Source organism: Melitaea cinxia, chromosome 12, assembly GCF_905220565.1.
Source record: "Melitaea cinxia chromosome 12, ilMelCinx1.1, whole genome shotgun sequence".
In the NCBI taxonomy this organism is placed as follows: Eukaryota; Metazoa; Arthropoda; class Insecta; order Lepidoptera; family Nymphalidae; genus Melitaea; species Melitaea cinxia.
Window position 1 is genome coordinate 6,610,409 of NC_059405.1, and position 13,920 is coordinate 6,624,328.

Sequence of the window (13,920 nt, forward strand, 5' to 3'; positions counted from 1 at the left end):
GAACTGACTGATTATATATAAATATTAAAAATTAGATTTAAAAAAATGTCTCATAAATAAAAATTGTTCATTAAAAAAATTATAATTTGATGATAATTATTAATTAGTGTACTAATATGCCAAATTCATTTTACACGCCCCGTCATTATCGTGACGGCCCCAATGATCAATTGTTTACAGTGATTAAAAGTTGATAGTCACAAATTGCCTTAAAGTTGTTTTCGTCCTACGCAGTCTCCGATACATATTGACTAACAAAACTTTAATATATTATAAAGGCAGCTCTACACAGACAGCGAAGTTCGCCAAAGCGATATCTAAGTTATCATTTTTTCTTTTTCTATCGTGTAAAGTATAAACACGTAACGACATTTTCTAATAACGCCATCTAGTCGTAACGTATCATCGATAGATGGCGTTATTTGATTCGTTTATTTACTATTTGATACTGTACTACTCTTTTTGTACCTATTTAGACAGTCAATCTGAAGGAATAAACTCCAGTCGTGCGTCGGAACTGACCCACACCCATTTTTGCACATAAACAATACTACCATTTAGCTAAATTAATTATTCAATATATATATATATATATATATATATATATATATAAGAGGGGCCAAACGGACAGCTGACTCACCTGGTGGTAAGTGAAAACAACATCCACAGACGCCCGCTACATCAAAGAATTAGCAGGCGCGTTGCCGGCCTTTCTAATAGGAATATACTCTTTTTATAAAGGTCCCTAGGTCGTATCGGGTATCATGTATATGTTTTATAGTTTTGAATCTTATCGCTCCGTCAATGGATAAATGTCCTAAAATATGATTGATTATCATTCATTTCGGAAAGTGACGGAATGTGAATACTTCAGCGTCAAAACTTCAACGCGGCCATGTTTTTTGAAACAACAAAGTACAACATGTGTTATCAAAAACATAAATTAGACCCGTAATTACGTCATCGCTCTTTTTTATTCCTTTAATTATAATGAACAATGTTTTTCTGTGACATGTACATGTGTTGTTATAATCAAGGACTGTTTCGTTTTATATAACATAGTACATAAATCAAGTGAATTATCTAATTAAAATATTAAAAAAAAAAAAATAATAAATTATATTAAATAATGGAATTCAACAAAGATTTTATACGTATATTTATGTTCGCTAAAGCTATTTATCAAAACCTAATAAGATATTGATTTTGAAATATAAAATATGTTTTATATTGATGATGTTGAATAAATCACTTGTGTATAGAATTCACTTCACACTAAGATAAAGCAATATTATAACGATACAAAAAATAATTATAATTTGCCAATGATACATATCTACACGTTTAAATCTAGTTATGTGTTTCCGACTATGGATTAGTTTTACATTTAAAGAAAATACAATGGATACTTGAAATTCGTTCTTTTGTAATAATTTCATTTCATTTTAAAGTTAATAATCTTAAACTCCTGAAGCAAAAACGTCAGCTGAGTAAAAGAAAAACAGCGGTGCCGTTGAGACGTCTATCTTTTCATAGTCAACTTAACTAAAAGGATTAAAATGATATCTTCCGTCGTCTAACAGCCAGTGTGGTCCACAGAGCGTGAACAGAACTCTTTTGTTACCTTAAGCTCTTAATACTTTTATACCATAGTTACTTTTTAATTTTTGCTATTCGAATTATAAAAGGGTTGGTTTTGAATCTGATTCTTTTTAAAGGATTCATTGTGCTGCTCCTAAGAATTTATTCACCTGGTGTTAAATTCGGTTTTATTTATAAACGTTAATGGCGTCAAAGATTTATTTATTCTTTAATTTTGTGTTAAAATTATCCCTAAAATTTAAGCACCTTATTCAGCTTTATCATTTCTCGTGCGTTTTGTATGGTTTTAGTAAAAATACTGTTTATCTCGTTTAGTTTGAATTAATATTTCTTCTGAACATTAATTTTAAATAACAACTAAACTCGAGATATTAACTTTCATGTAATAAACAAAAACGGTTCACAGCATTTCTATATTTATCAATATTAATTTGAATACAATTTAGGTACTCATTTTTTAAATGTTTTTTTTGTGTTATTTTATAAAGTTATATTAATGTTGTATCTATTAACAAATATGAAATAAGCTATCTAATTTGCACTGCAAATAGTCTTTTAAACCTTAGAAATATTTAATTTACTTCCGTAAGCAGCTGATGACAACTTTCATTCAAAATCCGCGGTTGTAATATGCACAAGCGATCTTTTAAAGCTCCGTAAAAATAATTTATTGTAATAAGTCGTCGTGAGCATTCGCCACCGCTCGGCTCATCACTTCCCGCACCCCGCTCCCTTTCGTGGAACGTATATTCTACGCGACTGCAATGCCTCTACTCACATTCAGTTGACTCTACGCAACGTCGAGGTACGGTCGCGCCACTCGACGCTTCACTTGTACGAACGTTAAGTGAAATACGATTATAAATACGCGATGCCATAACAAAATATCGAAGTATAATAGACTTAAATTATTTTTAACGTCAATATATTAAGAAAATACAATACAAATATATGTTTGTATATGAACTTACCGATAAACGTTTTAAAAAGTGATCAGTGCGTTCTTTTGTTTACGATGAGAAAACTATGATCTGTAAATGAAAAACTGTAATCATGTGCATTATATTAATATGGACTGTTTGCTGAACTAAGATCAAAACTGATTTATAAATTGATGGATACTTTACATCCGGCGAGGGGACGCAATATACGCATGCCGACGGAAAAAACATGACACTGAGCCATTCATGCTTTGTTTTCCTTCTTCCGTGATAGTTAATTTCGTTCAAAATGGCTCTCCAAAACTCATCTTCCAGAAATATAATTTTCAGTCACATTATATTTTGGATTGTTATTGGACTCAATGTCGCCGATCAGAGTTCATTACCTTTAAAATATGAAGCTCCCGATGACTGTCAGTGGTGGCTAAGAGGACCAAATGATGCTCACGAGGTATCACTCACGTGTAAACTACGTACAATAAACAGTGAATTTGATACAACAAACTTTAGTGTAATACCATCAGAACACACAACTTCGTTGCGAATAGAGTGTAATGAAGAAATGATGTATAAAAGTTCACTTGATGACCGTAGTTTTGCGCATTTGATCAAATTACGTGAACTTGTTTTGGATAACTGTAAAATTGGAAGATGGCCGCCCGGCGTACTCTCCGGACTTAGAGACCTCCGAAATTTAACGATCAGAACTAAAAACACGGAATGGGCCGCTATGAGTTTAGAGATCGCATCAGAAAGTTTTACAGCTGTTCGCCAGTTGGAAAAGTTAGACTTGAGTTTCAACAACATTTGGTCCTTTCCTGAAAACTTATTCTGTCCCTTAACAAATTTAGTATATTTGAATGTATCATCGAATAGACTACAGGATGTTAGTGATTTGGGATTCAGAGAAAGAGCTATGCATCAAGCTCTTATTAGTGAGCATGAGGGACCATCACCTTCGTCATCGACATTACCACACTCATCTTGTTCTTTGGATATTGAAGTTTTAGATGCTTCTAATAATCATTTTGTTTTGATGCCAGAAAACGGATTTATGACTTTGAGAAGACTTAAAGAACTTCATATCCACGATAATGAAATATCTATGGTGGCTGATAAGGCATTATCAGGTTTGAAACAGTTACAAATTATCGATCTTTCGAATAATAAAATTGTTGCGCTTCCTCAAGACCTTTTTAGAGACAGTCGACCAGTGATTAAAGAAATATATTTACAAAATAATTCCATTAGTGTACTCTCACCAAGTCTTTTCGCTAACTTAGACCAATTGTTAGCCTTAGACTTATCTAATAATCACTTAACGAGTACATGGATCAATGAAAACACATTTACTGGTCTAATTAGAATGGTACTTCTTAATTTGTCTAATAATAGATTGACGAAACTCGATCCCAGAATATTTAAAGACCTATATACACTGCAAATACTAAACGTTCAACATAATATGTTGGAATCAATCGCAGCTGATACATTTGCACCAATGAACAATTTGCATACGCTCATATTGTCTTACAATAAAATATCTCATATCGATGCCTACGCATTAAATGGGTTATATGTATTATCCCTGCTATCTATAGACAACAATCATCTTGAAGAACTTCACCCTGAGGCATTTAGGAATACTTCCTCCTTACAGGATTTGAATTTAAATGGAAATCGTTTGAAGAAAGTGCCTATAGCGTTACGAAATATGCGCTTACTAAGAACACTTGATCTTGGAGAAAATCAGATAACTTCATTGGAGGAGTCTGGCTTTGTAGGGTTACATAATGTATACGGGCTACGACTTATTGGCAACAAAATTGAAAATATAAGCAAAGACGTATTTTCCGACTTACCATCGCTACAAATTCTGAACCTTGCAAGAAACAAATTAAGACATATTGATATGAATGCATTTGAATCTTTGTCTAATTTACAGGCTGTTAGATTAGATGCCAACAAACTTACAGATATTCAAGGCCTGTTTGTAAATATACCTTCTCTGTTGTGGTTAAACGTATCAGATAACCAGATAGAATGGTTTGATTACGCCGTAATTCCTACTGCACTTCAGTGGTTAGACGTTCATAGCAACAACATCAAAGAATTAAGCAATAACTATCGCTTAGATAAAGAATTACGTCTACAGACATTAGATGCAAGCTTCAACAAAATGACGAAAATATCTACTTTTTCTATTCCTAGCAGTATTGAGCTTCTGTTTTTAAATGATAATCAAATTACACAAGTTGAAGCTCAAACTTTTGTGGGAAAAACCAATTTGACGAGAGTCGATTTGTATGCAAATCAGATAACTAGCATGGATCTAAACGCTCTCCGTTTGACTCCGGTTGATCCAGGAAGGCCTCTACCCGAATTTTATATCGGCGGAAACCCTTTTCAATGTGACTGTACAATGGAATGGTTACAACGTATTAATAAACTTGACCATCTAAGACAACACCCACGTGTTATGGACTTAGAAAGCATATATTGCAAGTTGTTGTATAATCGTGAAAGGACTTATATTCCGCTTATCGAGGCGGAATCATCTCAATTTTTGTGTACATATAAAACACACTGTTTTACTTTGTGTCATTGTTGTGATTTTGACGCGTGTGATTGTGAAATGACGTGCCCGTCGAACTGTACGTGTTATCATGACCAACCGTGGTCGGCGAATATTGTGGACTGTTCCGCTGCTGGTTACGCAGAAATACCTAACACTATACCTATGGACGCTACTGAACTATATTTAGACGGTAATAATTTTGGTGGTTTGACAAGCCACGCTTTTATAGGACGTAAAAATTTAAAAATATTGTATGCAAATAATTCAAATATAGATGCATTGTATAATAATACGTTTAGTGGACTAAAACGCTTAACTGTGTTACATTTGGAAAAAAATAATATTAAAGAGTTGCTAGGTTTTGAATTATCTCCATTAGAAAATTTACGTGAATTACATCTACAAGACAATAAAATACATTATATCGACAATCGTACATTTATGGAGTTGAGGCATTTAGAAGTTCTACGTTTGGAAGGAAATAATATTTATACTTTTGCAGTGTGGCAATTCACGATGAATCCATATTTAGTTGAGATAAGTCTTTCGAACAATCCATGGTCTTGTGACTGTCAGTACATGCACAAGTTCCGTAATTGGTTTAAAAATAATCTAGGCAAAGTGGAAGACTCGAATAAAATAACATGTATATTTGATAACGTGACTAAGGCAGTTGGACCTCGTATGGCTGATTTTAATTCTACAATTTGCACGAGTCATGTCGGTGGAAGTTCGTCAATTATTGAAAATCAAGTAATTAATGATTATCTACCATTATTACTCATATCACTCTTTGTATTTATATTAAGTTCTGCTCTTATCTGCGGAATATTTTGTTGGAGACGAGAGCTCAGAGTATGGGTGTACTATCACTGTGGATTCAGAATGTGCTATAAAAACACCGCTTTTGACGATGAAGCCGACAAAGATAGGCTATTTGATGCCTACATTAGCTACAGTGTGAAAGATGAGGCATTCGTCGCTCAGATGTTAGCGCCCGGTCTGGAATCGACGGACCCGAGTTTCCGGCTTTGTCTACATTACAGAGATTTTAACGCTTCTGCCTACGTAGCGGACACTATTATAGAGGCCGTCGAGTCTTCGAAGAGAACTATTATTATCCTTTCTAAGAATTTTATTAATAATGAATGGTGTCGATTTGAATTTAAAACCGCATTACACGAAGTGTTAAAAGAGAGACGAAGAAGACTGATAATAATATTGTTAGGTGAACTTCCTAATAGAGACATCGATCCCGAATTAAGGTTATGTTTAAAAGCAAATACGTGTATCGAGTGGGGTGATAGACAATTTTGGCAAAAACTAAGGTTCGCCATGCCGGACTTGAGAAAGTGTCAATATCACCGATCGACGGTGAACATTTACGCATCAGTGTCGCCAGTGGGGGCCGGGCGGGCGCCGGCGCCACCTCCTCCACCGCCGCCCGGCAAGCTGCCGCCCTTGCTGGCTGACGGGCTCGCCGACAGGCTGGCCGTGCCGGCCGGCGTACACGCACGCGACCCGCACCCCCATCGCATGCCGCCGCACGCTCAGCTCTGGGCGTAGCGTATGCTTCAACGCAGGTAAATTTCGATCTGCGACGCTTAAGCGTATTAGTCCAATACAGTGATAATTATATTAAGTTGTTCCATATTTGTATTTACTGTGTAATATAGACTCCAGCAATAGATTTGCATTTATCTGTACATTATGAAACTAGTTTTAGTAATTTATGGATTAAATTCCTAATTTCTGCGATAGTAATTTATATATAGGATAGGACTACTCTAAAAGTTCGGTTGTTGACAACCTGATTATAATCAACACATAAATATTATTTTATGAGATTGCTTAAATTATATAATGCCAAAGTTATAAACTTATATTGTACAAACTTTTATTGCATTTATATAATAAATAATCCGTTAAATAAAATCTGTCTTAAGTGTATGTAAATAATTATGTTTTTGTTTTTGTATATATGTGTAAATACAAAAGAAAAGTATCAAACGAGAAATGAAATATACACATTTAAAATTTTTATTTACTTTTGTTTTATTTCTTCTTTCTTTACCATTTTACTTTATTTTATTTTACACATACACATAACGAAAAACTCATGTTTCAAAACTATGAAAGTATTTATAAACAAATTATTAAACGTAATCATGAATAAAACACTTAAAAATTAATGCTAAATATAAATCTAAAAAAGAATAGAATATCGAATAATTTAAATTACAAAAACTTTAAAAATCAAATAAATAGTTTACTATTGGTTTGCTCACAAGAAAAGTTGGCCGAACAAACTAAAGACTGCAAGTTCAGTCGATACAGTAAAGTGGCAATTATAGTGACAAATTTAGTTGCTTTAAACAACTTACATGCGATTTCCTTACAATAGTTGGTATTTTATTCCATAAAACTAATTTCAAGTTAATCTCAGCTTTAAGTAAAAACAAATTTCTTTGTTATTTAGAATGTTTTGTTGAAAAAAATTGAGATACCTACATTTAATATATTGATATATAAAGAAACATAACATGGTTTGAAAACAGTAAATACTTAAAATAGTAGCCGATGAGTTTTACAATGATAAGTCTGAATCATCAACTTTACCGCACAAATGATATAATATATAATATTGGAAGAGATATTAGGTATATGGTTAGGCTATTTTCTTTTACCTAAACATATCGCTCTGGTGTAGTGGTGCGTGAATCGTGTGGGCGCTCACACACCGACTATTGCGAGTTCGTTAATAAATAATAATAACTATTATTTCTTACGAGACAAGTTGTCTGTCTTTATGGATCTCCTCAGCGTGCATCTGAGAGCACGTTAAGCAATCGGTCCTGGTTGTTATCCAACACCTGATAGCGATAGCTACTCATAATAGGGAATATACCTGTATCTGCAGTGGAGTAGCGTGGTGAATTGAGCTACAACCCGTCTCCTACATAAAAAAGAGACCTGTGCCCAGCAGAAGGATGTGGCTGAATGGTAAACTCATTTTAGGGAATTTTATTAATAAAATTCTTATCTCTAAACGCAATAAAAATATTTTTACTAAGAAAAAATAAATTAAATATTCGTAACATAACCTCAACAGCTGATAATCTAAAGCAATGAATGTTGCATTATCTCAGTTTGAACGAATCAAAACGAAATCAACATCGGTTATGTTTGACGTCCACACCCTTATCAAAACGACAGTCGACGGGTCAGCATAGAAATAATGGGCAAACTTGTTTTTACGAGCCCAAATCGAGAACGGGACGATCTGTCGCTTGATTTTATCAGATATATATTTATGTCTCTCACATGAATAAAGCTAGATATACATCGTCCAGATTAGACGTGCCTGTGGCCGATTAATATTGTTAAAAATCGTTGTCATATCGCAAATAGAAGTTTAGTTAAGGCTGCTATATGGCGACTTTGTGATACTGGATTCTGCTAACTTGACTGTCACAACACTTTCTCTTGTACCTGCAAATGTTTCTAAGCGCATAACTCGAGAACGGCTCGACTAATGCGGCTCATTGTTTTTTTTTTCTGTTCTTTAAGGCTCACGGTAGGTTTTAATACTTTCAAAAAAAAAATTAAATAAATAATTTTTACTATTAATTTTTGACAGAACGAAGTCTGTCCAGGCAGCTAGTATAAAATACGAAAATTGAATAAAGGTTTTAAGCAAAAAAATATTTGAGTTAGAATCATAATATTTATTATTTGTTAACACAAAACAAACGTAAGATTACCAATACAAAAAAAAAAAAGAAACTGAGAACACATTTTATTTAATGATTTAACGCTTAGAAGTATTCGAGATGGTTGCTATAGAAACTATTAAATATTGGATGAAGCGACACAAAAAATAAATATGTAATAAAAGTTATAAGCAGTTAACTGTATTCATTAGGTATCTAAAAAGAGTAAAAAACACCAACCTTGTAATATAAATAAAGAAGTTAAAGGAATTTTCACAAAGTTTTCTTTGTAAAACATGAAGAGATAAATTTAATGAATACAAAAATATTTAAAGTATTTTGTTTATGAATCCAAACACAATATAAAATAGGTGTGTCTCAAATATTTGTTGTGTAAAATAAATAATCAAATAAATGTTAAGTTTATCTGCGACACCAACTTACCAATATAAATTACGATAATTAAACAAAAGTCGGCCGTCTGTTATTAATTAGCATTTGTATTGCTACCTATTTAGGTAGGTAAATTTTCGGACTCATTGTTATTTCGCTCAGAATTTAAAATAATGCTAAAATATCTTCACTAGAAAGATTATGTATTATTAATCATTTGAAAACAAAATTAATTCGGAACACAGACGAGCATGTCTCAACAAATTTATTCTTTATTTACATGAAAAATATAACGAATAACTTTGCGTTGGTATAATTTGAAACTTTCATAATTTATTAATTCTTTGTCGAATCTTTATAAGTAACGAAACGTAACTAATCTATTCCTCTATAGCTGAAGTCCCGACTGATGGTATCAGTAATAAACAAAAAACGATAAACTCAACTTCTATAGACGAAGCATTCAGAGAAAAACGCGCGCGAAACACATAATTATCCAATTTATATTTAAATTTGTACAGTCACATGGAAGAGCCATTAGAACATGTAAATCTCTTTAAAGGTAAATACGTTTTCATTAGTTTACTTAAGTCGGCTATCTTTACAAAAGAGCCATCTGCTGGAAAATGCCATATGGTACGACAAAAGACTCATGCGCAATTTAATAGCATCCTATTCTCAAAATCGACGATCTCGATGAATACACATGATATGAAAAAAATGCACATTGTCATTTGATAATCCTTTACGTACTTTTCTGGAGATGTCACCGAAAGAGATCAGCTTTCTAGGCAACGGTATTGGGTTTGCGTAACTCAATACAATATTAATGAAACGGCGAACGAAATAGGACTTTATGTTGTTGTGGTAAAGATCAAGGCATAATTTAGACATAAAGGAATTTCAACCACAGACCGCATAACAAGGACAATTGAGGACAAAAGCGACTCAGATAATGTCCCATCCCTTAATCACATGCACCGTTGCTCTCGAAAAATATTTAGTCGTAATAGAGAATCATTGAAACGCGTTTATTTGTATACTTTATTTATTTGAATTGCGACAAATCTGGTTATATTTTATTAGTCGCTACTGAACAAGATTAAAAAAAAAATAACTATTTGGTTATTGTAACGTAAAGCCTCGAGTTTAATCCGCTGTCGGTACTAAAATTTAGCATGGAAGAATAAAATCGGCTAACTCTTTACGTAAATTGACTAATTCTGGTCAAATAAATGTAAAAGCAACGTTTAAGTTGAAAATGGGTAAAATGTATTTTTATAAGAAATACCTTCACAAATAATGGCGTATTAAATTGTCTAAGCTGTGTTTTAAATTTGTCCAAGCATCTTCAGCGGAAGACTAAATCAAGATTAACAAACGATTAACGTCAATGGATTCCGTGGCTTTTGCGCTTTTTACAAGCATCTTAAGCTTTAACCTCAAAAGAATTCTAATTATCGCGAGTATGAGGATTTTCGGCAATAAATAGCTCATTGGAGCGACCGTCATTATGGTGGGCTAACTTCTAACCTACCATAATTACACTCAAATGTCGTTTTTAGTATCCTTCTTATAATAAATCTCTCAACTTTTCTTCATTATACGATGAGTAATAAAATAAAAATGTTCATAAAAACGTATAATAAAGCTGAACGAAAGTAATTACTTTATCAAATGTTACTAAAGACCCAACACAATACCTACTTCACAATGTTGATTTTGTTGTAATTTTTATTGATTACCTGGGTGACCGAGCTTAGCTCGGTATTTTTAGTAAATCGTATTTTTGGAAATCATATACGAATTACATATTGATAAAATATGAATAATATTTTCCGATTTTACCGACGTTCTAATAAAAAAATATGGAACCGGTTTATTTAAATAAAAAATCATGAGTGCAATTAGAAAAAATAGGAAAAAGTAATTGATTGATTTACAGCTTTATTGACAAGTGCGAAATTTACCTTCGTATTCTAACAATATTGTAGCCTTTTTTCCTTTGTCTAAGAACAGAGATAAAACGACATTTTCTAAAAATGAATCCTAGCTATATCGATTTATCGCCCCCGAAATCCCCTGCATACTAAATTTCATGAAAATCGTTGGAGCCGTTTCCGAATAGTATTAGTTAATATGGTATGTAAATTACAATTTCTAAAAATTAAAGTGAGTATTATACAATTAAATTCCACAAAAAGAGAAAATAATGAAATGAAAGCACACAAAAATAATATTACCTTATTTTATTATTACAAACACTAAAAATGATTGTTTTAAAATTATTTTGAAAATGAAAGCCGCTATTACCACTGAGGCGTGAAGTGCATGATGCTCTTTGAGATACAACGTAGCCAACGTCTCTGTTTAGACCAACTAATCCGTAAGTTAACACGAGATAAGAGTCATATTATTTAACTCGCTGAGGCTTAGCTTATGATATACCACTAAAAATAGTTTCATTGGTCAAAAATAATTAGACACAACTACTATGATATTGGATTAAACATATGAATGATGTAACGTTTCAACAGGAACTGAAGCATCCCAAAGGCAATATGACTTAGATAACCTTAAGATGGCCGCTTCAAGGATCGAATGCCAATAATTGACTATCAAACTTGATATATTGCTCTCTAGGAGGCTTCGCGGCTGTAGGTTGAATATATGTGTAATTCGAATTTTACAGTGAAAAGAGAACTGTTTTCGATTCAGCGGTTAATCTTTAACGTATTATTTTGAGTTGATGAATTTTATAAAACTTATAATGAAGGTAGCATTTTAATCCTAAAATATAGAAGTTTTTTTTTTAACTCAAAGGTTTATTACTTGTTTCTATTTTTAACATGAATGGAAGAAAATGAATGGAGCGGAGTGTTAGAAAATGTACGAAGTAATGAAGGAATGGTGAAAGAGGTAAGTATAGAGGAAGTGAAGATGGCAGTGCAGAGTATGAAGAATGGAAAAGCAGTTGGGCCAGATGGTATACCAGCGGAAGTGTGGAAGTTTTTGAATGCGGATGGATGGAAGTGGCTGACTTTATTTTTCAATAAGTTGCTGCAAGAAGAGGTTATACCCGAGGAATGGTGTTATAGTTCACTGATGCCCATTTTTAAAAATAAAGGTGACATACAGGACTGCAGCAGCTATCGGGGAATAAAGCTCATGTCACATAGCATGAAGATATGGGAGAAAGTGATAGCGCGACGAATGAGAGAAGAATGTGAGGTCACACAGAACCAATTTGGATTTATGCCGGGCCGGGGAACTACGGACGCCATATTTGCACTCCGCCAACTCTGCGAAAAATATCGACTCGCACAAAAAGACTTGCATATGGTGTTCGTAGATCTGGAAAAGGCATACGATAGGGTCCCCCGTAAGGTTCTGTGGTGGGCTATGAAAAGGAAAGGAGTGCCAGAGAAGTATGTACGACTTGTTCAGGCGATGTATGATAGAGCTAGCACCCACGTCCGGTCCGAAGCCGGGGTAACTGACAAGTTCAGTGTGGCTGTAGGTTTGCACCAGGGGTCGGCTTTAAGTCCGTATCTATTCCTCCTGGTAATGGATGTTCTAACATCAGACATACAGGAGGAAGCACCCTGGTGTATGCTGTTTGCTGACGACGTTGTTCTTGTCGGAGATAATGTCCTTGAGGTACAAAGTAGACTGGGAAAATGGCAGGAAAGACTGGAGGGCGCGGGATTGAGGATAAGTAGGTCTAAAATCGAGCACTTGTTCTGCGATTTCAGCGGTTCGTCCGGTTTTTCCCATATTGCCTTGGATGGTGTATTCCTACCAGTCTGCTCCGACTTCCGCTACCTTGGGTCATTAATACAAAATGACGGCAACATAGACCGTGACGTGAAAAATAGAATAAATGCGGGATGGATGAAATGGCGACAGGTCTCTGGAACAGCTTGTGATCCACGAATGCCCCTTAAACTTAAGGGGAAAATCAATAAAACGATCATAAGACCTGTCGTAATGTATGGATCAGAATGTTGGGCAACAAAAGTGACGGATGAAAGAAGAGTGCACGCAGCCGAGATGAGAATGCTAAGATGGATGTGTGGAGTAACGAGGAAAGATCGGATTAGAAATGAGTATATAAGGGGAAGTTTGAAAGTAGCACCTGTGACAGAGAAAATAAGGAGCAATAGGTTAGCGTGGTATGGGCATGTAATGAGGAGGGATGACCGCTATGTCGGTAAAAGAATGTTAGGGATGAATGTCGAAGGACGAAGAGCGATCGGCAGACCGAAAAAGCGATGGATGGATTGTGTGAGTGAGGATATGAGAAAGAAAGGAGTAAGCACTGAAGTGACGAATAATAGAGAGGAATGGAAGAGAAAAACATGTTGTGCCGACCCTACATAAGTGGGATAAGGGCAGGAAGATGATGATGATTTTTAACATGTATCATTAGTTCACAAGAATATATAATTCAACTGAAATAAGTAAGCCTTTTTTATATTTTAAGTGACAACATCGTTTAAATATACAGTTTTCCCTACTAAAAAAAATAATAATTTAGTATGTGCAATCTTATGTTTATTAATTCATATCCAGCTGGCTTGTTACAATTAATTTTTCGTAAATTACCTTATTCCCCACTTAATAATAGCGACGTTTTAATTATACTCTCACGTTAAAACAACAAAAACATATTTTTTTTACACTTGTTAAA

At 34.0% G+C, this 13,920-nt stretch overlaps 1 protein-coding gene across 1 annotated transcript; it reads left to right on the forward strand.

Annotated features, from left to right (window-relative positions):
* The first annotated feature begins 2,832 nt into the window (after positions 1–2,832).
* Positions 2,833–7,164, forward strand: LOC123658420 (toll-like receptor 6). Its single transcript, XM_045593845.1, has 2 exons — positions 2,833–3,912; positions 4,093–7,164. Exons 1-2 carry the CDS (start codon positions 2,833–2,835, stop codon positions 6,685–6,687), a joined length of 3,675 nt encoding a protein of 1,224 aa, XP_045449801.1. The 3' UTR covers positions 6,688–7,164.
* Positions 7,165–13,920: the final 6,756 nt, after the last annotated feature.

Bases quoted from the DNA above. Each gene is read 5' to 3' on its own strand.
- LOC123658420 (XM_045593845.1), top strand. From the start codon at position 2,833: ATGGCTCTCCAAAACTCATCTTCCAGAAATATAATTTTCAGTCACATT. The intron at 3,913-4,092 runs GTACTTCTTAAT...AAAATATCTCAT, and splicing joins TTACTGGTCTAATTAGAATG to ATCGATGCCTACGCATTAAA.